Here is a 27,683-nt window from a genome sequence, read left to right as displayed (position 1 = left end):
TAGTTAAGGCAGACCTATAGCCAGTGAGTGTACCTGGTTTACCCTTAGTTAAGGCAGACCTATAGCTCAGTGAGTGTACCTGGTTTACCCTTAGTTAAGGCAGACCTATAACCCAGTGAGTGTACCTGGTTTACCCTTAGATAAGGCAGACCTATCACCCAGTGAGTGTACCTGGTTTATCCTTAGTTAAGGCAGACCTATCGCCCAGTGAGTGTACCTGGTTTACCCATAGTTAAGGCAGACCTATAACCCAGTGAGCCTACCTGGTTTACCCTTAGTTAAGGCAGACCTATAGCCCAGTGAGTGTACCTGGTTTACCCTTAGTTAAGGCAGACCTATAGCCCAGTTAGAGTACCTGGTTTACCCTTAGTTAAGGCAGACCTATAACCCAGTGAGTGTACATGGTTTACCCTTAGTTAAGACAGTCCTATAGCCCAGTGAGTGTACCTGGTTTACCCTTAGTTAAGGCAGACCTATAACTCAGTGAGTGTACCTGGTTTACCCTTAGTTAAAGCAGACCTATAGCCCAGTGAGTGTACCTGGTTTACCCTTAGCCCAGTTAGAGTACCTGGTTTACCCTTAGTTAAGGCAGACCTATAACTCAGTGAGTGTACCTGGTTTACCCTTAGTTAAGGCAGACCTATAGCCCAGTGAGTGTACCTGGTTTACCCTTAGCCCAGTTAGAGTACCTGGTTTACCCTTAGTTAAGGCAGACCTATAGCCCAGTGAGTGTACCTGGTTTAACCCTGGTTTACCCTAGTTAAGGCAGACCTATAGCCCAGTGAGTGTACCTGGTTTACCCTTAGTTAAGGCAGACCTATAGCCCAGTGAGTGTACCTGGTTTACCCTTAGCCCAGTTAGAGTACCTGGTTTACCCTTAGTTAAGGCAGACCTATAGCCCAGTGAGTGTACCTGGTTTACCCAGACCTTAGCCCAGTTAGGTTTACCCTTAGTACCTGGTTTAACCTTAGTTAAGGCAGACCTATAGCCCAGTGAGTGTACCTGGTTTACCCTTAGCCCAGTTAGTGTACCTGGTTTACCCTTAGTTAAGGCAGACCTATAGCCCAGTGAGTGTACCTGCTTTACCCTTAGCCCAGTTAGTGTACCTGGTTTACCCTTAGTTAAGGCAGACCTATAGCCCAGTGAGTGTACCTGGTTTACCATTAGTTAAGGCAGACCTATAGCCAGTGAGTGTACCTGGTTTACCCTAGTTAAGGCCCTAGTGAGTGTACCTGGTTTACCCTTAGTTAAGGCAGACCTATAACCCAGTGAGTGTACCTGGTTTACCCTTAGATAAGGCAGACCTATAGCCCAGTGAGTGTACCTGGTTTACCCTTAGTTAAGGCAGACCTATAACCCAGTGAGTGTACCTGGTTTACCCTTAGTTAAGGCAGACCTATAGCCCAGTTAGAGTACCTGGTTTACCCTTAGTTAAGGCAGACCTATAACCCAGTGAGTGTACCTGGTTTACCCTTAGTTAAGGCAGACCTATAGCCCAGTGAGTGTACCTGGTTTACCCTTAGTTAAGGCAGACCTATAGCCCAGTGAGTGTACCTGGTTTACCCTTAGTTAAGGCAGACCTATAGCCCAGTGAGTGTACCTGGTTTACCCTTAGCCCAGTTAGAGTACCTGGTTTACCCTTAGTTAAGGCAGACCTATAACTCAGTGAGTGTACCTGGTTTACCCTTAGTTAAGGCAGACCTATAGCCCAGTGAGTGTACCTGGTTTACCCTTAGCCCAGTTAGAGTACCTGGTTTACCCTTAGTTAAGGCAGACCTATAGCCCAGTGAGTGTACCTGGTTTACCCTTAGCCCAGTTAGAGTACCTGGTTTACCCTTAGTTAAGGCAGACCTATAGCCCAGTGAGTGTACCTGGTTTACCCTTAGTTAAGGCAGACCTATAGCCCAGTGAGTGTACCTGGTTTACCCTTAGCCCAGTTAGAGTACCTGGTTTACCCTTAGTTAAGGCAGACCTATAGCCCAGTGAGTGTACCTGGTTTACCCTTAGCCCAGTTAGAGTACCTGGTTTACCCTTAGTTAAGGCAGACCTATAGCCCAGTGAGTGTACCTGGTTTACCCTTAGTTAAGGCAGACCTATAGCCCAGTGAGTGTACCTGGTTTACCCTTAGTTAAGGCAGACCTATAGCCAGTGGGTGTACCTGGTTTACCCTTAGTTAAGGCAGACCTATAGCCAGTGAGTGTACCTGGTTTACCCTTAGTTAAGACAGACCTATAGCCCAGTGAGTGTACCTGGTTTACCCTTAGTTAAGGCAGACCTATAGCCCAGTGAGTGTACCTGGTTTACCCTTAGTTAAGGCAAACCAGCCCAGTGAGTGTACCTGGTTTACCCTTAGTTAAGGCAGACCTATAGCCCACTGAGTGTACCTGGTTTACCCTTAGCCCAGTTAGTGTACCTGGTTTACCCTTAGTTAAGGCAGACCTATAGCCCAGTGAGTGTACCTGGTTTACCCTTAGTTAAGCCAGGCCTATAGCCAAGTGAGTGTACCTGGTTTACCCTTAGCCCAGTCAGAGTACCTGGTTTACCCTTAGTTAAGGCAGACCTATAGCCCAGTGAGTGTACCTGGTTTACCCTTAGCCCAGTTAGAGTACCTGGTTTACCCTTAGTTAAGGCAGACCTATAGCCCAGTGAGTGTACTTGGTTTACCCTTAGCCCAGTGAGTGTACCTGGTTTACCCTTAGTTAAGGCAGACCTAAAGCCCAGTGAGTATACCTGGTTTACCATTAGTTAAGGCAGACCTATAGTCAGTGAGTGTACCTGGGCTACCCTTAGTTAAGGCAGACCTATAGCCCAGTGAGTGTACCTGGTTTACCATTAGCCCAGTTAGAGTACCTGGTTTACCCTTAGTTAAAGGCAGATCTAAAGCCCAGTGAGTGTACCTGGTTTACCATTAGTTAAGACAGCCCTATAGCCCAGTGAGTGTACCTGGTTTACCCTTAGTTAAGGCAGACCTATAGCCCAGTGAGTGTACCTGGTTTACCCTTAGTTAAGGCAGACCTATTTAGCCCAGTGAGTGTACCTATTTAGCCCAGTGAGTGTACCTGGTTTACCTATAGCCCAGTTAGAGTACCTGGTTTACCCTTAGTTAAGGCAGATCTAAAGCCCAGTGAGTGTACCTGGTTTACCATTAGTTAAGACAGCCCTATAGCCCAGTGAGTGTACCTGGTTTACCCTTAGTTAAGGCAGACCTATAGCCCAGTGAGTGTACCTGGTTTACCCTTAGCCCAGTTAGAGTACCTGGTTTACCCTTAGTTAAGGCAGACCTATAGCCAGTGGGTGTACCTGGTTTACCCTTAGTTAAGGCAGACCTATAGCCCAGTGAGTGTACCTGGTTTACCCTTAGTTAAGACAGACCTATAGCCCAGTGAGTGTACCTGGTTTACCCTTAGTTAAGGCAGACCTATAGCCCAGTGAGTGTACCTGGTTTACCCTTAGTTAAGGCAGACCTATAGCCAGTGGGTGTACCTGATTTACCCTTAGTTAAGGCAGACCTATAGCCCAGTGAGTGTACCTGGTTTACCATTAGTTAAGGCAGACCTATAGTCAAGTGAGTGTACCTGGGTTACCCTTAGTTAAGGCAGACCTATAGCCCAGTGAGTGTACCTGGTTTACCCTTAGTTAAGGCAGACCTATAGCCCAGTGAGTGTACCTGGTTTACCCTTAGTTAAGGCAGACGTATAGCCCAGTTAGAGTACCTGGTTTACCCTTAGTTAAGGCAGACCTATAACCCAGTGAGTGTACCTGGTTTACCCTTAGTTAAGACAGCCCTATAGCCCAGTGAGTGTGTACCTGGTTTACCCTTAGTTAAGGCAAACCTATAGCCCAGTGAGTGTACCTGGTTTACCCTTAGTTAAGGCAGACCTATAGCCCACTGAGTGTACCTGGTTTACCCTTAGCCCAGTTAGTGTACCTGGTTTACCCTTAGTTAAGGCAGACCTATAGCCCAGTGAGTGTACCTGGTTTACCCTTAGTTAAGCCAGGCCTATAGCCAAGTGAGTGTACCTGGTTTACCCTTAGCCCAGTCAGAGTACCTGGTTTACCCTTAGTTAAGGCAGACCTATAGCCCAGTGAGTGTACCTGGTTTACCCTTAGCCCAGTTAGAGTACCTGGTTTACCCTTAGTTAAGGCAGACCTATAGCCCAGTGAGTGTACTCGGTTTACCCTTAGCCCAGTGAGTGTACCTGGTTTACCCTTAGTTAAGGCAGACCTAAAGCCCAGTGAGTATACCTGGTTTACCATTAGTTAAGGCAGACCTATAGTCAAGTGAGTGTACATGGGCTACCCTTAGTTAAGGCAGACCTATAGCCCAGTGAGTGTACCTGGTTTACCATTAGCCCAGTTAGAGTACCTGGTTTACCCTTAGTTAAAGGCAGATCTAAAGCCCAGTGAGTATACCTGGTTTACCATTAGTTAAGACAGCCCTATAGCCCAGTGAGTGTACCTGGTTTACCCTTAGTTAAGGCAGACCTATAGCCCAGTGAGTGTACCTGGTTTACCCTTAGTTAAGCCAGGCCTATAGCCAAGTGAGTGTACCTGGTTTACCCTTAGTTAAGCCAGGCCTGAAGCACAGTGAGCATACCTGGTTTAGCTTTAGTTAAGCCAGGCCTTGAAGCACAGTGAGCCTACCTGGTTTAGCTTTAGTTAAGCCAGGCCTGAAGCACAGTGAGTGTACCTGGTTTAGCTTTAGTTAAGCCAGGCCTTGAAGCACGGTGAGTGTACCTGGTTTAGCTTTAGTTAAGCCAGGCCTTGAAGCACAGTGAGTACCTGGTTTAGCTTTAGTTAAGCCAGGCCTTGAAGCACAGTGAGTGTACCTGGTTTAGCTTTAGTTAAGCCAGGCCTTGAAGCACAGTGAGTGTACCTGGTTTAGCTTTAGTTAAGCCAGGCCTTGAAGCACAGTGAGTGTACCTGGTTTAGCTTTAGTTAAGCCAGGCCTGAAGCACAGTGAGTGTACCTGGTTTAGCTTTAGTTAAGCCAGTTCTTGAAGCACAGTGAGTGTACCTGGTTTAGCTTTAGTTAAGCCAGGCCTTGAAGCACAGTGAGTGTACCTGGTTTAGCTTTAGTTAAGCCAGGCCTGAAGCACAGTGAGTGTACCTGGTTTAGCTTTAGTTAAGCCAGGCCTTGAAGCACAGTGAGTGTACCTGGTTTAGCTTTAGTTAAGCCAGGCCTGAAGCACAGTGAGTGTACCTGGTTTAGCTTTAGTTAAGCCAGGCCTTGAAGCACAGTGAGTGTACCTGGTTTAGCTTTAGTTAAGCCAGGCCTGAAGCACAGTGAGTGTACCTGGTTAAACCTTACAGTGCTTTTCCACATAACACGATGGGGGCGATGAAACAACGGTGCCCCATTCATTTTCAATGGAGGGAAGTGAAGTGGTCGGAGGAGGGTTGGTGGATGCGAGCATGAATACGACGGGAACAAAGTTGGCAAAAGCTGAAATGTATGCAAATACTCCGCGATATACCAACGCTATTGACCAATCAAAGTTCACTCAAGCTTCCACCCCCTACTGGATTGGCTGTTGATACCTAGCCTGCTTGCTAGCACCCACATGAGGACAAAGCAAGCATGGCTATCCGAATTATCGTGTTATGTGGAAATGCACTGTTAGTTAACCCAGACCTGAAACACAGTGAGTACCTGGTTTAGCCTTAGTCCCTGAGTCAGGTTCAGAGGTCACTGATGATGATGAGTCCGTTCTAGCTTTACCTGCTGCTGCTGCTATGGTGACAGACAGATAGAGATGACACAATGAGATGAGATGGAAAACATGCACACACACCTGCACAAACACACACACTCTGGTGCACAATACAATGAGATGAGACCATAGCACACACACCTGCACAAACACACACACTCTGGTGCACAATACAATGAGATGAGACCATAGCACACACACCTGCACAAACACACACACTCTGGTGCACAATACAATGAGATGAGACCATAGCACACACACCTGCACAAACACACACAATCTGGTGCACAATACAATGAGATGAGACCATAGCACACACACCTGCACAAACACACACACTCTGGTGCACAATACAATGAGATGAGACCATAGCACACACACCTGCACAAACACACACACTCTGGTGCACGATACAGTGAGATGAGACCACAGCACACACACCTGCACAAACACACACAATCTGGTGCACGATACAGTGAGATGAGACCATAGCACACACACCTGCACAAACACACACACTCTGGTGCACGATACAGTGAGATGAGACCACAGCACACACACCTGCACAAACACACACACTCAGGTGCACGATACAGTGAGATGAGACCACAGCACACAATAACAGAGGCAGACAGAGATCTATTTCTGTCCGTTCAGAGAACCATGAACTTCCAACGAATAGTATCCTTACAGAAAAGACCAGCTAACTTTCTGAGGAACACAGAGTGGGGAAACCACATTAGTGGCATTTACTGCACTGCAAAACCACACCGCAAAACCAGCACGGTAGTTTATCACTGCACCTAGCACTGCAAACCCACTGGAGCTCTGTTACTCACAGCTAGGTGCTGCTGTGTCTCCTGAATCAGTGTGGAGGGGCTGAGAGACACTGGGGCTGGGGGGAGGACCCTGCTCAGGCCTACCTGCCTCAATATCAACTGGCACAGTGGAGAGGGGAGGAGGAGTTATGTATGTCTGGCTAGTCATTGGAGGGAGGAGGGGCTTGCGTCTGATTTCCCAGCCTCAGGCATGAGTAAAAAAGGGGGGTGAAACAAGGGAGGGGGAGGGAGTAGGGAAGAGAATGAGAGGTAACGGTTAAAGGTTAAGTAGAATGTTACAACAGGGGACAGATAGGAGAGAGATGAGGGGAGACAGAAAACAGAGGACAGAACACAAAGGATAAACAAATGGGTAGAGGAGAGAGGTTGAGAGAGGTATAGAGGAGTAGCGGTATAGAGGAGTAGAGGTATAGAGAAAGAGAGAAGTAGTGAGAAAGAGAGAAGTAGCGAGAAGTAGAGGTAGAGAGAAGTAGAGGTAGAGAGGAGTAGAGGTAGAGGAGTAGAGGTAGAGAAGAGTAGAGGTAGAGAGGAGTAAAGGTATAGAGGAGTAGAGAGAGGAGGAGAGGCAGAGAGAAGGAGGTAGAGAGAATGAGAAAGGTAGAGAGGGGTAGGTAGAGAGAGAAAGAGGTAGAGAGAAGAGAAAGAGAGATAGAGAGAAAGAGAGGTAGAGAGGTAGAGAGGAGGGGAGGTAGAGAGGGGTAGAGATGGAGAGAGAGAGAGGTAGAGAGAGAGAGGTAGAGAGAAAGAGAGAGAGGTAGAGAGGAGGGGAGGTAGAGAGGGGTAGAGATGGAGAGAGAGAGAGGTAGAGAGAGAGGTGGAGAGGAGGAGAGAGGTAGAGAGGAGGGGGAGGTAGAGAGGAGAGAGGTAGAGAGAGGAGAGAGGTAGAGAGAAAGAGAGGTAGAGAGAAAGAGAGAAAGAGAGAAAGAGAGAAAGAGAGAAAGAAAGAGAGAGAGGAGGAGAGGAGAGAGGTAGAGGAGGAGGAGAGAGGTAGAGGAGGAGGAGAGGGGTAGAGGAGGAGGAGAGAGGTAGAGGAGGTAGAGAGGAGGTAGAGAGAGGTAGAGAGGAGGTAGAGAGGAGAGAGGTAGAGAGGAGGTAGAGAGGAGAGAGGTATAAAGAAGATAGAGAGAGGTAGAGGAGGAGAGAGGTAGAGGAGGAGAGAGGTATAGGAGGAGAGAGGTAGAGGAGAGAGGTAGAGGAGAGAGGTAGAGGAGAGAGGTAGAAAGGAGGTAGAGAGAGGAGAGAGGTAGAGGAGAGAGGTAGAGTGAGGTATAGAGAGGAGGTAGAGAGGAGGAGAGGTAGAGAGGTAGAGAAAGAGAGGAGGAGAGAGGTAGAAAGGAGGAAGGTGGAGGAGGAGAGAGGTGGAGGAGGAGAGAGGTGGTGGAGGAGAGAGGTGGAGGAGGAGAGAGGTGGAGGAGGAGAGAGGTGGAGGAGGAGAGAGGTAGAGGAGGCGAGAGGTAGAGGAGGAGAGGGAGGAAAGGAGGAGGAGAGAGGTAGAAAGGAGGAAGAGAGAGGTCATGGGTTACAAGCCGAGGGGCCTACTAAGTTACCTGGAGTGATCTCGGCGTTCCGTTTCGGTTTGATGATGATTTTAGCCCCACCCCCAAACACGGCCGCCCACATCTTGTTGCTGAGGGGGTGAGCAGCGAGGCGGAACAGTTCATTGCCAGCGTGCATGCCCAACCCGTGGATGAGCAGAGACAGGTAAACTGCCACCACAGCCTCACACAGCAACACGTTGAGCTTGGGCTGATCCTCGCCCTGAGCTGACTGAACCAAAGCAATCAGAGAGGACACACCTAGAGGAGAGAGTGAAATAGACAGACATATTCATATAATACATTTCATGTAATTACATTTTTACAGAACACACTACTGATAGGTAAAATGAAGACTTGAATAAATACAGTGCCTTGCGAAAGTATTCGGCCCCCTTGAACTTTGCGACCTTTTGCCACATTTCAGGCTTCAAACAAAGATATAAAACTGTATTTTTTTGTGAAGAAACAACAACAAGTGGGACACAATCATGAAGTGGAACGACATTTATTGGATATTTCAAACTTTTTTAACAAATCAGAAACTGAAAAATTGGGCGTGCAAAATTATTCAGCCCCCTTAAGTTAATACTTTGTAGCGCCACCTTTTGCTGCGATTACAGCTGTAAGTCGCTTGGGGTATGTCTCTATCAGTTTTGCACATCGAGAGACTGACATTTTTCCCCATTCCTCCTTGCAAAACAGCTCGAGCTCAGTGAGGTTGGATGGAGAGCATTTGTGAACAGCAGTTTTCAGTTCTTTCCACAGATTCTCGATTGGATTTAGGTCTGGACTTTGACTTGGCCATTCTAACATTTGTATCCAAATCCGGCTTTAAACTTCTTCACAACAGTATCTCGGACCTGCCTGGTGTTTTGCAGACTTGTTCTTCATGATGCTCTCTGCGCTTTTCCCACGGACCTCTGAGACTATCACAGTGCAGGTGCATTTATACAGAGACTTGATTACACACAGGTGGATTGTATTTATCATCATTAGTCATTTAGGTCAACATTGGATAATTCAGAGATCCTCACTGTTTGACAGTTTGGTGTCTTCATGATGAGCTGACCAGAAAAAGCTCAATTTTGGTTTCATCTTCTGGAGAGAGTTTGCTGCACTGAAAGTAAAGGGGCTTAATAATTTTGCACGCCCAAACGGCTTTTTTGATTTGTTAAAAAAGTTTGAAATATCCAATAAATGTGTTGTCACTTCATGATTGTGTCCCACTTGTGTTGATTCTTCACAAAAAATACAGTTTTATATCTTTATGTTTGAAGCCTGAAATGTGGCAAAAGGTCGCAATTTGGGGGTCTGAATACTTTCCAAGGCACTGTATAATGTCTTTGTACAACACAGAACAGCATTAGACTGATCTAATGATATTATTAGATAGTTATGTATTACAGAACCACAGACTGATCTAATGATATTATTAGATAGTTATCTACTACAGAACCACATTAGACTGATCTAATGATATTATTAGATAGTTATCTACTATAGAACCACATTAGACTGATCTAATGATATTATTAGATAGTTATCTACTACAGAACCACATTAGACTGATCTAATGATATTATTAGATAGTTATCTACTACAGAACCACAGACTGATCTAATGATATTATTAGATAGTTATCTACTACAGAACCACAGACTGATCAAATGATATTATTAGATAGTTATCTACTACAGAACCACAGACTGATCTAATGATATTATTAGATAGTTATCTACTACAGAACCACATACTGATCTAATGATATTATTAGATAGTTATGTATTACAGAACCACATTAGACTGATCTAATGATATTATTAGATAGTTATCTATTACAGAACCACATTAGACTGATCTAATGATATTATTAGATAGTTATCTACTACAGAACCACATTAGACTGATCTAATGATATTATTAGATAGTTATCTACTACAGAACCACATTAGACTGATCTAATGATATTATTAGATAGTTATCTACTACAGAACCACATTAGACTGATCTAATGATATTATTAGATAGTTATCTACTACAGAACCACATTAGACTGATCTAATGATATTATTAGATAGTTATCTACTACAGAACCACATTAGACTGATTTAATGATATTATTAGATATTAGATTCCCGCTACATATTAACAGTGGAGAGATGGCGTGACGCATCCATCCATCCCAGCGTCTCCTTCTGTTTTATTCCCCACAGGCTACAAAGCTGCTATTACTGAGTACCATCTGTTTCTCTCTCACTGTTAGTCATCTCTGTCTCTCTGTTTCTGTCAGTCATCTCTGTCTGTCCTCTCTGTATCAGTCCTCTCTCTGTGTTTCTTTCTCCGTCTGTATCAGTCCTCTCTCTGTCTGTTCTCTCAATTCAATTATTTTTGTCCCCTCCCTGTCCTCTCTCCCCTTTCCTCTTTCCCTACCTGTTGACAGATTCAGCAACCCTGCAGTCATGTTGTCCATTCAGCTGTCTGCTCAGATGATCATTTTATAGACATTCATTTACTGTGACTGGCAGAGCTGTGTGTGTACCTGGCCACTGTGTGGGGGCAGAGCTGTGTGTGTACCTGGCCACTGTGTGGGGGCAGAGCTGTGTGTGTACCTGGCCACTGCGTGGGGGCAGAGCTGTGTGTGTACCTGGCCACTGTGTGGGGGCAGAGCTGTGTGTGTACCTGGCCACTGCGTGGGGGCAGAGGTGTGTGTGTACCTGGCCACTGCGCGGGGGCAGAGCTGTGTGTACCTGGCCACTGCGCGGGGGGAGAGCTGTGTGTGTACCTGGCCACTGCGCGGGGGGCAGAGCTGTGTGTGTACCTGGCCACTGCGTGGGGGCAGAGCTGTGTGTGTACCTGGCCACTGCGTGGGGGCAGAGCTGTGTGTGTACCTGGCCACTGCGTGGGGGCAGAGCTGTGTGTGTACCTGGCCACTGAGAGCTGTGTGTGTACCTGGCCACTGCGTGGGGGCAGAGCTGTGTGTGTACCTGGCCACTGCGTGGGGGCAGAGCTGTGTGTGTACCTGGCCACTGCGTGGGGGCAGAGCTGTGTGTGTACCTGGCCACTGCGTGGGGGCAGAGCTGTGTGTGTACCTGGCCACTGCGCGGGGGCAGAGCTGTGTGTGTACCTGGCCACTGCGCGGGGGCAGAGCTGTGTGTGTACCTGGCCACTGCGTGGGGGCAGAGCTGTGTGTGTACCTGGCCACTGCGCGGGGGCAGAGCTGTGTGTGTACCTGGCCACTGCGCGGGGGCAGAGCTGTGTGTGTACCTGGCCACTGTGTGGGGGCAGAGGTGTGTGTGTACCTGGCCACTGCAGAGCTGTGTGTGTACCTGGCCACTGCGTGGGGGCAGAGCTGTGTGTGTACCTGGCCACTGCGTGGGGGCAGAGGTGTGTGTGTACCTGGCCACTGCGCGGGGGCAGAGCTGTGTGTGTACCTGGCCACTGCGCGGGGGCAGAGCTGTGTGTGTACCTGGCCACTGCGCGGGGGCAGAGGTGGGTGTAGCATGCTCCTCGATGCTCTCGGTGCGTAGCCGTCTCCTCTCACTCAGCAGCAGGCCCTGGTACACCATCCCTGTAAACTGATTGGCCTCTGCCTGGCTGCTGCAAGGTACCATGGGAAAGAGCCAAGGTCAGGATCAGACAGTCATGACAATTCATCTCAACAGGGAATGACAGTATGAACTCAAACCATAGGTCATCAAAACGTGTGTGTGTGTGTGTGTGTGTACACCTGTAGCTATGGCTGTCACACAGGGCTTGATAGATGCAGGCAGACAGAGAGGCAGCCAGGGTGTGCAGGAGATTCACCTGGAGAGATGAGAGACAAACTACACTCATCTCATCTCATGGAGGAACAAACCATTTCTAGATGAATAGCCAACATGAGACTATGACAGAAAGGTCTGCTGTGTGGGGATTTATCTTTGAATGAAGACTCCTTGTGACAATCATTTCTGTTGGCAGTTTAGTAGTGTGTTTTAAATGTGTGATCAGTTTGAACCCACAGGCTGTCGTACTAACAGATCCATACATACCCTGTCGTCCATGAGGTCAGGGTGTGGAGGCAGCTCCATCTGTGTGATGGTGTGAAGGATGTCATGGATGTGGTTGCTAAGGTGGAGGACAGGGTTGGAGATCACTGTCTTGGTGGTGGCGATACTGGCTGAGAGGAGGGGGAGGGTGGTGGGGAGGGGCAGGGGGGACTGGAGCTGTTTCACTGTAGTCTCCTGGAGGAGAGGGGAGAATAAGAGAAAGGAGAGACAAGGGGATGAGAAGAGCAAGAATATATCAGAGAGGTGATACGGAGAGAGAGAGAGAGAGAGAGAGAGACAGAGAGAGAGACAGAGAGAGAGACAGAGAGAGAGACAGAGAGAGAGACAGAGAGAGAGACAGAGAGAGAGACAGAGAGAGAGACAGAGAGAGAGACAGAGAGAGAGACAGAGAGAGAGACAGAGAGAGAGACAGAGAGAGAGAGTCTGACCTGTGTGTGTGTTTCTTCAGCACCTACCTGTTGGCTCTCTTGCAGCAGGAAGATGAGCTCCATGCGTACCGAGGTGACCCCCCCTCCCTTGGCTCCGTGCAGGCTGCAGTAGGACAGGAAGACTCGGAGCAGAGCCTGGTTCTTCCTCAGCCACGCCTTCCTCCTTTCAGCATGAAGCTGCTTGGCTGCGAGACGCCTACGCCCCAGCTGGTGGCGCTCATACGCCCCCGCCTCCGTACCCCCGCCACCCCCCAGGGACTCCTCAAACACGTCCTCTACTCCTCCTCCATCCTCCCATCTCTCCAGCTCCTGGCTCTCCTCCTTCCCCGTCACCTGAAGAAGAGAAGAGGACAGAGGGTTTGATCTTGATGCTGTTCTGGTACTGTAGCAGTAACAGATACAGGAAATACTGTTTAATTCAACTCTATCCAGTTCTGGTACAGTATGTCTGATGAGACGTGGTGGTTAGGATCTAGTAGGTGACATGTTTGGGGTCAAATTACATTTCAATACAGTCAATTCAGGAAGTAAACTGACATTTTGGGAAAGTTTGCAGAAATTTGCAACCCTCTTGAGTGTCCTTTAAAGGGAGCTGTGTACCTTGTAGTGGCAGATGAAGTGTGTGTGTGTGTGTGTGTGTGTACCTTGTAGTGGCAGATGAAGTGTGTGTGTGTGTGTGTGTGTGTGTGTACCTTGTAGTGGCAGATGAAGTGTGTGTACCTTGTAGTGGCAGATGAAGTGTGTGTGTGTGTACCTTGTAGTGGCAGATGAAGTGTGTGTGTGTGTGTACCTTGTAGTGGCAGATGAAGTGTGTGTGTGTGTACCTTGTAGTGGCAGATGAAGTGTGTGTGTGTGTACCTTGTAGTGGCAGATGAAGTGTGTGTGTGTGTACCTTGTAGTGGCAGATGAAGTGTGTGTGTACCTTGTAGTGGCAGATGAAGTGTGTGTGTGTGTACCTTGTAGTGGCAGATGAAGTGTGTGTGTGTGTGTGTGTACCTTGTAGTGGCAGATGAAGTGTGTGTGTGTGTACCTTGTAGTGGCAGATGAAGTGTGTGTGTGTGTACCTTGTAGTGGCAGATGAAGTGTGTGTGTGTGTACCTTGTAGTGGCAGATGAAGTGTGTGTGTGTGTGTACCTTGTAGTGGCAGATGAAGTGTGTGTGTGTGTGTACCTTGTAGTGGCAGATGAAGTGTGTGTGTGTACCTTGTAGTGGCAGATTAATTGTGTGTGTGTACCTTGTAGTGGCAGATGAAGTGTGTGTGTGTGTGTGTGTTACGTTTGCCAGTTTATGTGTTGTAGTTTGTGTATTTGCATGTGTTTATTTCAGGAAATGGCTTCCTGAAATCCCTCAAGCAGCTGATCGGTCGACTCCATGGCAAATTGGAGAGCTGACCCCGCCCCCTCGTCAAGACGCAGCTGTCTCCAATTACCTATTCCTTCTGAAGCTATATATAAAGCCAGTGTTCTGTTCAAGAGAGATTTGCAGAGAATCATTGCTGGGAGATTTGCAGAGAGATTGAATGTGAGGGAGGTCATTGCTGAGAGAGGAGGTTGATGGCTGTGGATAATTTACTATGTTAGTTGTTGGTAGCAGTTGGTATGTTCTGTGAGGTTGTTGCTCAGATAGAGCTTATTTGATGTCCTTTGTTTCTTAGTTTGTTTGAGAAATTATTTGTTCTCCTGTTTCATTTGTTCCCAGGGGGGAAGGGGAAGGCACCTAGGGAGTGCTTAGGCAAGAAGCCCGCGGGCATACATATACCCGTAGTATATTCACTGTCTAGGCACACTAGGTAAGACCTGGGCGGACCACCCCCTGTATTTTGGTTAGGGCACCAGGTGGTGCTAAATTAGGTAAGTACTGGTTAGGCAGGTAAGGTAGGAGAGGGGGGCTTTGAGATTTACTTTCTTTGCTTTGGTTCCATCCAGCCCCTTTTCCCCATATTACCGTGTAAAGGAATAAAGTCCTTGTAAACGGTACCGCATTCTGTCTGTTGTCATCCTTACTCGCACCTACAGTCCATACCTCTTTCACTTCACGGAGAGTTTAGTTGTAGCAGGGTGTTGCGTTCCCTCTTCATAGAGGCGTGCGTAACAGTGTGTACCTTGTAGTGGCAGATGGTGTGTGTGTGTACCTTGTAGTGGCAGATGGTGTGTGTGTACACCTTGTAGTGGCCGATGGTGTGTGTGTGTACCTTGTAGTGGCAGATGGTGTGTGTGTGTACCTTGTAGTGGCAGATGGTGTGTGTGTACACCTTGTAGTGGCCGATGGTGTGTGTGTGTACCTTGTAGTGGCAGATGGTGTGTGTGTACACCTTGTAGTGGCAGATGGTGTGTGTGTACACCTTGTAGTGGCCGATGGTGTGTGTGTACCTTGTAGTGGCAGATGGTGTGTGTGTACCTTGTAGTGGCAGATGGTGTGTGTGTGTACCTTGTAGTGGCAGATGGTGTGTGTGTGTACCTTGTAGTGGCCGATGGTGTGTGTGTGTACCTTGTAGTTGCAGATGGTGTGTGTGTCTCCTTCTCTAACCTTGTAAAGTGGCAGATGGTGTGTCCCTCCGTCCACCTCATAGCCCGTAGTGGCAGATGGTGTCATGTGTCTTCAGACACGCTTGTAGTGGCAGATGGTGTGTGTCACGTCCACCTCAGTACTCACCTTGAGTGGCAGATGGTGTGTGAAATATGTACACTTGTAGTGGCCTCTATATTAACAGTGTCATACCTTGTAATGGCAGATGGTGTGTGTGTAGATTTTTAGTGGCAGATGGTGTATGATACCTTTCAGTGGCAAGATGGTGTATGTGTTAAATTGTAAATGATGGCCGATGGTGTGTGTGTGTACCTTGTAGTTGCAGATGCGGTGCATGGCCCCTATCTCCTTCTCTAACCAGCTGTGGCTGATAATGCGCCAGCCCTCCGTCCACCTCTGCAGCCCAGTAGCTAACGTCCTGAGCTCTGTCATCAGTATCTTCAGACACGCCATCAGAACTTCAGCTGCTCTGCGATCACGTCCACCTCAGACTCACCCTGAGAGCAGAGATGGTTCTGGAAATATGTAGCACTTAACTGTCATAATAACTCTATATTAACAGTGTCATACCTATATAATATTCTTACAGAAAAAAATCAGATTTTTAATTAGACTGATACATATGATATTTTCAATAAACAAGAAAATTCTTTATCGTGTTAAATGATAAATGATGATTCGTTAACAGACAAGGAACTCCCAACACTACTTGTTCCACTATCACAGAGCTTACGTATCAACTTGGTTTTCTTTGAAAGTAATCTCAACAGTCAATTATATTGACTAGTGGTTATATTGATAATGTCGCCAGCCCTACCTGAGAGTCCTCTTTCTGCAGCCCAGGTGGTCTCACCCCCCCAGACCCCTCGTCAGCTTTGGTCTCCACATCAGTCTTCTTCATTGTCAGACCCCCATCAGTATCATCTTCATCGTTCTTATCATCTCCCCAGTCCAGCTGGAGTCCATCGTCCTCCACTTTGACCAGAGGCTGGCTCCAGTCCAGTGTGGCTGAGCTCTCCTCTGTATCCCAGGCAGGATTGGCTTTAACTGGGGAAGGAGAGGCCCAGTCCAGGGCCCCTGGTTCCCATTCTCCAGGGGCTGGCTAGAGCTGATGTTGGCCATGGAAGAGCCTTTATTTAGGGGGAGCTTGATGTAGACTGACTTCTTGGTCACCTTGGGGATCTTAGAGTGAGCACCTCCAGGGCAAGCACTGGACAGCCCACCTTTATTACAAAACAGAATAACACTATTATCTCCTGTAACATTAGGAAGTAGCCTTCCACAAGCCAAAACCGCTCATATGGCAGAAGCCTCCTGTTTCTGTAGGGTGAGGCAGCTTGATGTACAGTACACCCCTGGACAGGACACTAGTCTATCTCCTGTTTCTGTAGGGTGAGGCAGCTTGATGTACAGTACACCCCCTGGACAGGACACTAGTCTATCTCCTGTTTCTGTAGGGTGAGGCAGCTTGATGTACAGTACAGGACAGGACACTAGTCTATCTCCTGTTTCTGTAGGGTGAGGCAGCTTGATGTACAGTACAGGACAGGACACTAGTCTATCTCCTGTTTCTGTAGGGTGAGGCAGCTTGATGTACAGTACACCCCCTGGACAGGACACTAGTCTATCTCCTGTTTCTGTAGGGTGAGGCAGCTTGATGTACAGTACACCCACTGGACAGGACACTAGTCTATCTCCTGTTTCTGTAGGGTGAGGCAGCTTGATGTACAGTACAGGACAGGACACTAGTCTATCTCCTGTTTCTGTAGGGTGAGGCAGCTTGATGTACAGTACACCCCCTGGACAGGACACTAGTCTATCTCCTGTTTCTGTAGGGTGAGGCAGCTTGATGTACAGTACACCCCCTGGACAGGACACTAGTCTATCTCCTGTTTCTGTAGGGTGAGGCAGCTTGATGTACAGTACACCCCCTGGACAGGACACTAGTCTATCTCCTGTTTCTGTAGGGTGAGGCAGCTTGATGTACAGTACACCCCCTGGACAGGACACTCGTCTATCTCCTGTTTCTGTATGGTGAGGCAGTTTGATGTACAGTACACCCCCTGGACAGGACACTAGTCTATAGCAGGGCCTTACTCCCAATGTATTTCTTTATTAGTAATATTACTTTTAGATTAATTAACTTATCCTATATTTATGAAAGGTGAGAAAAATGATACTAATCTTAAAATACTGTTACTATACAATGACTATAGTTTTTAATGCCGTGCCACATTACACCTTATAATAAGTGCTATACTACAGCCGTGGCCAAAGGTTTAGAGAATGACACAAATATTAACTTTCCCAAAGTTTGCTGCTTCAGTGTCTTCAGATATTTTAGTCAGTTACTATGGAATACTTAAATATAATTAAGAGCATTTCATAAGTATCAAAGGCTTTTATTGACAATTACATGAAGTTGATGCAAAGAGTCAATATTTGCAGTGTTGACCCTTCTTTTTCAAGACCTCTGCTATCCACCCTGGCACGCTGTCAATTAACTTCTGGGCCACATCCTGACTGATGGCAGCCCATCTTGCATAATCAATGCTTGGAGTTTGTCAGAATTTGTGTGTTTTTGTTTGTCCACCAGCCACTTGAGGATTGACCACAAGTTCTCACTGGGATTAAGGTCTGGGGGGTTTTCTGGCCATGGACCCAAAATATCAATGTTTTATTCCCTGAGCCACGTTGTTATCACTTTAGCTTAAGCCAAGTTGCTCCATCATGCTGGAAAAGGCATTGTTCGTCACCAAACTGTTCCTGGATGGTTGGGAGACGTTGCTCTCGGAGGATGTGTTGGTACCATTCTTTATTCATGGCTGTGTTCTCAGGCAAAATTGTGAGTGAGCCCACTCCCTTGGCTGAGAAGCAACCCCACACATGAATGGTCTCAGGATGCTTTACTGTTGGCATGACACAGGACTGATGGTAGCGCTCACCTGGTCTTCTCCAGACAAGCTTTTTTCCGGATGCTCTGAACAATCGGAAAGGGGATTCATCAGGGAAAATGACTTTACCCCAGTCCTCAGCAGTCCAATCCCTGTACCTTTTGCAGAATATCAGTCTGTCCCTGATGTTTTTCCCAGAGAGAAGTGGCATCATTGCTGCCCTTCTTGACACCAGAACATCCTCCAAAAGTCTTTGCCTCACTGTGCGTGCAGATGCACTCACACCTGCCTGCTGCCATCCCTGTGTAAGCTCTGTACTGGTGGTGCCCCGATCCCGCAACTGGATCAACTTTAAGAGACTGTCCTGTCGCTTGCTGGACTTTCTTGGGTGCCCTGAAGCCTTCTTCACAACAATTTAACTGCTCTCCTTGAAGTTCTTGATGATCCGATAAATGGTTGATTTAGGTGCAATCTTACTGGCATCAATATCCTTGCCTGTGAAGCACTTTTTGTGTAAAGCAATGATGACGGCACGTGTTTCCTTGCAGGTGACCATGGTTGACAGAGGAAGAACAATAATTCCTAGCACCACCCTCCTTTTGAAGCTTCCAGTCTGTTATTCAAGCTCAAATCTGCATGACAGAGTGATCTGCATCCTTGTCCTCGTCAACACTCACACCTGTGTTAACGAGAGAATCACTGACATGTCAGCTGGTCCTTTTGTGGCAGGGCTGAAATGCAGTGGAAATGTTTTTTGGAGATTCAGTTCATTTGCATGGCAAAGAGGGACTTTGCAATTAATTGCAATTCCTCTGATCACTCTTCATAACATTCTGGAGTATATGCAAATTAACATCATGCAAACTGAGGTAGCAGACTTAGTGAAAATTAATATTTGTGTCATTCTCAAAACCTTTGGCCACGACTGTACAGGTATAATACAATATCGTTTTTTAATTTGTCAACTTTGTGTTATCTTCGATGCTTCTAAATGCATTGTATCCATGTGTGGTTGAATTGTGTTATTAAATGATTGACTAAAACAAATCAAAGACCTTGAAGTGTGCGTTGGCGGTGGTGAAGAAGAGTTTGCGTTCGATGAGGTTGATCTCGTCGACGCTGCTCTTCTCCGAGGTGAGGCCTAGTGATGATGTCACAGCACCCTCAGGGGACGCGTAGTGGCGGCGGATGATCAAGGGGTGTGTCCTCAGGTAGTTATAGAAACTAAATACCACTGGGTTACACGACTTCACCATCACATCTGGGGGGGGGGTAGAGAGGGAAAAAGGGAGAGAGAGAGGAGGGGAGAGAGGGGGGAGAGTGGGAGAGAGGAGGAGAGGGAGAGAGGGGAGAGGGAGAGAGAGAGGAGGGGGAAGGGAGGGGGAGAGAGAGAAGGGGAGGGATAGGGAGAAAGTAAGAGGTAGATAGAGTTCAATGCAAATCAATCCAGTTAGAATATAGCATCAGCACTCAGCTGAAACATCCCTGTCCTCTCTGAGGGTGTGATCTACCACCATGCTTGCTCACCTGGGTTCTCATCATCCTCTTTGGGGATGCACTCTAGCAGTGTGTCCAGGGCCTTGGTGTAGTCCTTCATGATCCAGAAGGCTATGCTGCGTAGGAATGGGTCCGGGTGTAGTTTGGTGCAGTGGTACCCTGACCCGTCCCTCTGGCAGCCCAAAACCTTCTCATACAGGATGGATTGGCAGGTGGAACTGCTCTCATAGTCAGCCTCGTACAGCCTGGCTACTACCATGGCCAACTGGATATCTTCCATCTTCTCCAAGCACACCTAGAGAAGAGGGACAGTTACAGGAGAGGAGAAAGAGGGCAGTACAGTTAGAGTAGAGGGCAGTACAGTTAGAGTAGAGGTCAGTACAGTTAGAGTAGAGGTCAGTACAGTTAGAGTAGAGGTCAGTACAGTTAGAGTAGAGGTCAGTACAGTTAGAGTAGAGGTCAGTACAGTTAGAGTAGAGGTCAGTACAGTTAGAGTAGAGGGCAGTACAGTTAGAGTAGAGGGCAGTACAGTTAGAGTAGAGGGCAGTACAGTTAGAGTAGAGGGCAGTACAGTTAGAGTAGAGGTCAGTAGAGTTAGAGTAGAGGGCAGTGCAGTTAGAGTAGAGGGCAGTACAGTTAGAGTAGAGGACAGTACAGTTAGAGTAGAGGACAGTACAGTTAGAGTAGAGGGCAGTACAGTTAGAGTAGAGGGCAGTACAGTTAGAGTAGAGGGCAGTACAGTTAGAGTAGAGGTCAGTACAGTTAGAGTAGAGGACAGTACAGTTGGCCTGTGTTCCATAAGGAATATACAGTGCCTTGCAAAAGTATTCACCCCCCTTTTTTTACTAAGCAAGACAGTTAAGAACAAATTCTTATTTTCAATGACGGCCTAGGAACAGTGGGTTAACTGCCTGTTCAGGGGCAGAACGACAGATTTGTACCTTGTCAGCTCGGGGATTTGAAGTTGCAACCTTTCAGTTACAAGTCCAATGCTCTAACCACCTTGACATTTTTCCTATTTTGTTGCATTACAAAATGGATTTAAATTGATTTTTAAATGGATTTCATGTAATGGACGTACACAAAATAGTCAAAATTTGTGAAGTGAAATGGAAAAAAAATGACCCGTTTCAAAAATAAATTTAAAATTAAAAACGGAAAAGTGGAGCGTGCATATGTATTCACCCCCTTTGCGATGAAGCCCCTAAATAAGATCTGGTGCAACCAATTACCTTCAGAAGTCACATAATTAGTTAAATAAAGTCCACCTGTGTGCAATCTAAGTCTCACATGATCTGTCACATGATCTCAGTATATATTTTTACAAACCTGTTCAGAAAGGCCCCAGAGTCTGCAATACAACTAAGCAAGGGGCACCACCAAGCAAGCAGCACCATGAAGACCCAAGGAGCTCTCCAAACAGGTCAGGGACAAAGTTGTGGAGAAGTACAGATCGGGGTTGGGTTATAAAAAAATATCAGAAACTTTGAGCATCCCACAGAGCACCATTAAATCCATTATTAAGCCATTTAAAGAAAATGGCACCACAACAAACCTGCCAAGAGAGGTCCGCCCACCAAAACTCACAGACCAGGCAAGGAGGGCATTAATCAGAGAGGCAACAAAGAGACAAAAGATAACCCTGAAGGAGCTGCAAAGCTCCACTGCAGAGATTGGAGTATCTGTCCATAGGACCACTAAGCTGTACACGCCACAGAGCTGGACTTTACGGAAGAGTGGCCAGGCCAGAAAAAAAACCATGCTTAAAAAATAATAATAAGCAAACATGTTTGGTGTTCGCCAAAACGCATGTGGGAGACTCCCCAAACATATGGAAGAAGGTACTCTGGTCAGATAAAATTAAAATTGAGCTTTTTGGCTATCAAGGAAAATGTTATGTCTGGCACAAACCCAACACCTCACATCACCCCGAGAACCCCATCCCCACAGTGAAGCATGGTGGTGGCAGCATCATGCTGTTGGGATGGTCTTCATAGTCAGGGACTGGGAAACTGGTCAAAATTGAAGGAATGCTGGATGGCGCTAAATACATAGAAATTCTTGAGGGAAACCTGTTTCAGTATTCCAGAGATTTGAGACTGGGACGGGGGTTCACCTTCCAGCAGGACATTGGCCCTATGCATACTGCTAAAGCAACACTCAAGTGGTTTAAGGGGAAACATTTAAATGTTTTGGAATGGCCTAGTCAAAGACATGTCCCAAGAGACTTTCAGCTGTAATTGCTGCAAAAGGTGGGTCTACAAGTATTGACTTTGGGGGGGTGAATAGTTATGCACGCTCAAGTTTTCGTTTTTTTTGTCTTTTTCCTTGTTTGTTTCACCATAAAAAATATTTTGCATCTTCAAAGTGGTTGGCATGTTGTGTAAATCAGATGATACAACCCCACCAAAAATCTATTTTAATTCCAGGTTGTAAGGCAAGGGGTGAATACTTTCGCAAGCCACTGTAAAGGTAAGGTAAGTAAGTGACAGAGTAAAGGACAGTTAAGAGTAGAGGACAGTTAGAGTTGGCCTGTGTTGCTTTAGGAATATAAAGGCCTAGTAGAGGAGAGGACACTTAGAGGAGAGGACACTTAGAGGAGAGGACACTTAGAGGAGAGGACACTTAGAGGAGAGGACACTTAGAGGAGAGGACACTTAGAGGAGAGGACACTTAGAGGAGAGGACACTTAGAGAAGATAGTAAGTAGGAGAGGACAGTAAGAGGAGAGGACAGTAAGAGGAGAGGACAGTAAGAGGAGAGGACAGTAAGAGGAGAGGACAGTAAGTAGGAGAGGACAGTAAGTAGGAGAGGACAGTTAGTAGGAGAGGACAGTTAGAGGAGAGGACAGTTAGAGGAGAGGACAGTTAGAGGAGAGGACAGTTAGAGGAGAGGACAGTTAGAGGAGAGGACAGTTAGAGGAGAGGACAGTTAGAGGAGAGGACAGTAAGAGGAGAGGACAGTTAGAGGAGAGGACAGTAAGTAGGAGAGGACAGTTAGTAGGAGAGGACAGTTAGTAGGAGAGGACAGTTAGAGGAGAGGACAGTTAGAGGAGAGGACAGTAAGAGGAGAGGACAGTTAGAGGAGAGGACAGTAAGTAGGAGAGGACAGTTAGTAGGAGAGGACAGTTAGTAGGAGAGGACAGTTAGTAGGAGAGGACAGTAAGAGGAGAGGACAGTTAGAGGAGAGGACAGTAAGAGGAGAGGACAGTAAGAGGAGAGGACAGTAAGAGGAGAGGACAGTTAGGAGAGGACAGTTAGAGGAGAGGACAGTAAGAGGAGAGGACAGTTAGAGGAGAGGACAGTTAGAGGAGAGGACACTTAGAGGAGAGGACAGTTAGAGGAGAGGACACTTACACTTAGAGGAGAGGACACTTAGAGAAGATTAAGTAGGAGAGGACAGTAAGAGGAGAGGACAGTAAGAGGAGAGGACAGTAAGGGAGAGGACAGTTAGTAGGAGAGGACAGTAAGTAGGAGAGGACAGTTAGTAGGAGAGGACAGTTAGAGGAGAGGACAGTTAGAGGAGAGGACAGTTAGAGGAGAGGACAGTTAGAGGAGAGGACAGTTAGAGGAGAGGACAGTAAGAGGAGAGGACAGTAAGAGGAGAGGACAGTTAGAGGAGAGGACAGTAAGTAGGAGAGGACAGTTAGTAGGAGAGGACAGTTAGTAGGAGAGGACAGTTAGAGGAGAGGACAGTTAGAGGAGAGGACAGTAAGAGGAGAGGACAGTTAGAGGAGAGGACAGTAAGTAGGAGAGGACAGTTAGTAGGAGAGGACAGTTAGTAGGAGAGGACAGTTAGAGGAGAGGACAGTAAGAGGAGAGGACAGTTAGAGGAGAGGACAGTAAGAGGAGAGGACAGTAAGAGGAGAGGACAGTTAGAGGAGAGGACAGTTAGAGGAGAGGACAGTAAGAGGAGAGGACAGTTAGAGGAGAGGACAGTTAGAGGAGAGGACAGTAAGAGGAGAGGACAGTTAGAGGAGAGGACAGTTAGAGGATAGGACAGTTAGAGGATAGGACAGTTAGAGGAGAGGACAGTAAGTAGGAGAGGACAGTTAGTAGGAGAGGACAGTAAGTAGGAGAGGACAGTTAGTAGGAGAGGACAGTAAGAGGAGAGGACAGTAAGAGGAGAGGACAGTAAGAGGAGAGGACAGTTAGAGGAGAGGACAGTTAGAGGAGAGGACAGTTAGAGGAGAGGACAGTAAGAGGAGATGACAGTAAGAGGTGATGACAGTTAGAGGAGAGGACAGTTAGAGGAGAGGACAAGAGGTGATGAGGAGAGGACAAGTGATGACGGTAAGAGGAGAGAGACAGTTAGAAGAGAGGACAGTTAGAGGAGAGGACAGTTAGAGGAGAGGACAGTTAGAGGAGAGGACAGTTAGAGGAGAGGACAGTTAGAGGAGAGGACAGTAAGAGGAGAGGACAGTAAGAGGAGAGGACAGTTAGAGGAGAGGACAGTTAGAGGAGAGGACAGTTAGAGGAGAGGACAGTTAGAGGAGACAGTAAGAGGAGAGGACAGTTAGAGGAGAGGACAGTTAGAGGAGAGGACAGTAAGAGGAGAGGACAGTAAGAGGAGAGGACAGTAAGAGGAGAGGACAGTAAGAGGAGAGGACAGTAAGAGGAGAGGACAGTTAGAGGTGATGACAGTTAGAGGAGAGGACAGTAAGAGGAGAGGACAGTTAGAGGAGAGGACAGTTAGAGGAGAGGACAGTTAGAGGAGAGGACAGTTAGAGGAGAGGACAGTTAGAGGAGAGGACAGTTAGAGGAGAGGACAGTTAGAGGAGAGGACAGTTAGAGGAGAGGACAGTAAGAGGAGAGGACAGTAAGAGGAGAGGACAGTAAGAGGAGAGGACAGTTAGAGGAGTTAGAGGAGAGGACAGTAAGAGGAGAGGACAGTTAGAGGAGAGGACAGTTAGAGGAGAGGACAGTTAGACAGTTAGAGGAGAGGACAGTAAGAGGAGAGGACAGTAAGAGGAGAGGACAGTAAGAGGAGAGGACAGTAAGAGGAGAGGACAGTAAGAGGAGAGGACAGTAAGAGGTGATGACAGTTAGAGGAGAGGACAGTAAGAGGAGAGGACAGTAAGAGGAGAGGACAGTAAGAGGTGATGACAGTAAGAGGTGATGACAGTTAGAGGAGAGGACAGTTAGAGGAGAGGACAGTTAGAGGAGAGGACAGTTAGAGGAGAGGACAGTTAGAGGAGAGGACAGTAAGAGGAGAGGACAGTAAGAGGAGAGGACAGTAAGAGGAGAGGACAGTAAGAGGAGAGGACAGTAAGAGGAGAGGACAGTACAGTTAGAGGAGAGGACAGTTAGAGGAGAGGACAGTTAGAGGAGAGACAGTTAGAGGAGAGGACAGTTAGAGGAGAGGACAGTAAGAGGAGAGGACAGTTAGAGGAGAGGACAGTTAGAGGAGAGGACAGTTAGAGGAGAGGACAGTAAGAGGAGATGACAGTAAGAGGAGAGGACAGTTAGAGGAGAGGACAGTTAGAGGAGAGGACAGTAAGAGGAGAGGACAGTTAGAGGTGAGGTTAGAGGAGAGGACAGTTAGAGGAGAGGACAGTTAGAGGAGAGGACAGTAAGAGGAGAGGACAGTTAAGAGGAGAGGACAGTTAGAGGAGAGGACAGTAAGAGGAGAGGACAGTTAGAGGAGAGGACAGTTAGGACAGTTAGAGGAGAGGACAGTTAGAGGAGAGGACAGTTAGAGGAGAGGACAGTTAGAGGAGAGGACAGTTAGAGGAGAGGACAGTAAGAGGAGAGGACAGTTAGAGGAGAGGACAGTTAGAGGAGAGGACAGTTAGAGGAGAGGACAGTAAGAGGAGATGACAGTAAGAGGAGAGGACAGTTAGAGGAGAGGACAGTAAGAGGAGAGGACAGTAAGAGGAGAGGACAGTTAGAGGTGATGACAGTTAGAGGAGAGGACAGTTAGAGGAGAGGACAGTTAGAGGAGAGGACAGTAAGAGGAGAGGACAGTAAGAGGAGAGGACAGTAAGAGGAGAGGACAGTAAGAGGAGAGGACAGTAAGAGGAGAGGACAGTTAGAGGAGAGGACAGTAAGAGGAGAGGACAGTAAGAGGAGAGGACAGTAAGAGGAGAGGACAGTAAGAGGAGAGGACAGTAAGAGGAGAGGACAGTTAGAGGAGAGGACAGTAAGAGGAGAGGACAGTAAGAGGAGAGGACAGTAAGAGGAGAGGACAGTAAGAGGAGAGGACAGTTAGAGGAGAGGACAGTAAGAGGAGAGGACAGTAAGAGGAGAGGACAGTTAGAGGAGAGGACAGTTAGAGGAGAGGACAGTTAGAGGAGAGGACAGTTAGAGGAGAGGACAGTTAGAGGAGAGGACAGTTAGAGGAGAGGACAGTTAGAGGAGAGGACAGTTAGAGGAGAGGACAGTAAGAGGAGAGGACAGTTAGAGGTGATGACAGTTAGAGGAGAGGACAGTTAGAGGAGAGGACAGTTAGAGGAGAGGACAGTAAGAGGAGAGGACAGTAGAGGAGAGGACAGTTAGAGGAGAGGACAGTAAGAGGAGAGGACAGTAAGAGGAGAGGACAGTAAGACAGTAAGAGGAGAGAGGAGAGGACAGTTAGAGGAGAGGACAGTAAGAGGAGAGGACAGTTAAGAGGAGAGGACAGTTAGAGGTGAGGAGAGGACAGTTAGAGGAGAGGACAGTTAGAGGAGAGGACAGTTAGAGGAGAGGACAGTAAGAGGAGAGGACAGTAAGAGGAGAGGACAGTTAGAGGAGAGGACAGTAAGAGGAGAGGTCAGTAAGAGGAGAGGACAGTAAGAGGAGAGGACAGTAAGAGGAGAGGACAGTAAGAGGAGAGGACAGTAAGAGGAGAGGACAGTTAGAGGTGATGACAGTTAGAGGAGAGGACAGTAAGAGGAGAGGACACAGTTAGAGGAGAGGACAGTTAGAGGAGAGGACAGTTAGAGGAGAGGACAGTTAGAGGAGAGGACAGTTAGAGGAGAGGACAGTTAGAGGAGAGGACAGTTAGAGGAGAGGACAGTTAGAGGAGAGACAGTTAGAGGAGAGGACAGTAAGAGGAGAGGACAGTTAGAGGAGAGGACAGTAAGAGGAGAGGACAGTAAGAGGAGAGGACAGTAAGAGGAGAGGACAGTTAGAGGAGAGGACAGTAAGAGGAGAGGACAGTTAGAGGAGAGGACAGTTAGAGGAGAGGACAGTTAGAGGAGAGGACAGTAAGAGGAGAGGACAGTAAGAGGAGAGGACAGTAAGAGGAGAGGACAGTAAGAGGAGAGGACAGTAAGAGGTGATGACAGTTAGAGGAGAGGACAGTAAGAGGAGAGGACAGTAAGAGGAGAGAGGAGAGGACAGTAAGAGGTGAGACAGACAGTTAGAGGAGAGGACAGTTAGAGGAGAGGACAGTTAGAGGAGAGGACAGTTAGAGGAGAGGACAGTTAGAGGAGACAGGAGGAGAGGACAGTTAGAGGAGAGGACAGTAAGAGGAGAGGACAGAAGAGGACAGTAAGAGGAGAGGACAGTTAGAGGAGAGGACAGTTAGGAGTTAGAGGAGAGGACAGTTAGAGGAGAGGACAGTTAGAGAGAGGACAGAGAGGAGAGGACAGTTAGAGGAGAGACAGACAGTAAGAGGAGAGGACAGTTAGAGGAGAGGACAGTTAGAGGAGAGGACAGTTAGAGGAGAGGACAGTTAAGAGGAGATGACAGTTAGAGACAGTTAGAGGAGAGGACAGTAAGAGGAGAGGACAGTTAGAGGAGAGGACAGTAAGAGAGACAGAAGAGGAGAGGACAGTTAGAGGAGAGGACAGTTAGAGGAGAGGACAGTAGAGGAGAGGACAGTTAGAGGAGAGGACAGTTAGAGGAGAGGACAGTTAGAGGAGAGGACAGTTAGAGGAGAGGACAGTTAGAGGAGAGGACAGTTAAGAGGAGAGACAGTAAGAGGAGAGGACAGTAAGGAGAGGACAGTAGAGGAGAGGACAGTTAGGAGAGGACAGTTAGAGGAGAGGACAGTTAGAGGAGAGGACAGTAAGAGGAGAGGACAGTAAGAGGAGAGGACAGTAAGAGGAGAGGACAGTTAGAGGAGAGGACAGTAAGAGGAGAGGACAGTTAGAGGAGAGGACAGTAAGAGGAGAGGACAGTAAGAGGAGAGGACAGTAAGAGGAGAGGACAGTTAGAGGAGAGGACAGTTAGAGGAGAGGACAGTTAGAGGAGAGGACAGTTAGAGGAGAGGACAG

The 27,683-nt window shown here is 47.4% G+C and overlaps 1 protein-coding gene across 1 annotated transcript in view; it reads right to left on the bottom strand.

Moving 5' to 3' along the window:
* dmxl2 (Dmx-like 2) overlaps positions 1-27,683 on the bottom strand; it is a 99,514-nt gene that overhangs the window by 18,617 nt on the left and 53,214 nt on the right. Inside the window, 13 exon segments of the mRNA XM_064989971.1 lie at positions 5,653-5,733; positions 8,100-8,348; positions 11,557-11,687; positions 11,818-11,894; positions 12,122-12,313; positions 12,595-12,900; positions 15,406-15,546; positions 15,549-15,608; positions 15,911-16,185; positions 16,188-16,281; positions 16,284-16,316; positions 19,043-19,248; positions 19,515-19,779. Of these exon segments, the coding sequence (XP_064846043.1) occupies positions 5,653-5,733; positions 8,100-8,348; positions 11,557-11,687; positions 11,818-11,894; positions 12,122-12,313; positions 12,595-12,900; positions 15,406-15,546; positions 15,549-15,608; positions 15,911-16,185; positions 16,188-16,281; positions 16,284-16,316; positions 19,043-19,248; positions 19,515-19,779 (2,110 nt within the window).

The sequence above is a fragment of the Oncorhynchus masou genome, chromosome 2 (assembly GCF_036934945.1).
Source record: "Oncorhynchus masou masou isolate Uvic2021 chromosome 2, UVic_Omas_1.1, whole genome shotgun sequence".
NCBI classification, from domain to species: domain Eukaryota; kingdom Metazoa; phylum Chordata; class Actinopteri; order Salmoniformes; family Salmonidae; genus Oncorhynchus; species Oncorhynchus masou.
Note: the sequence above shows the minus strand (reverse complement) of the source record. Positions and strands in the feature narration are given on the sequence as shown.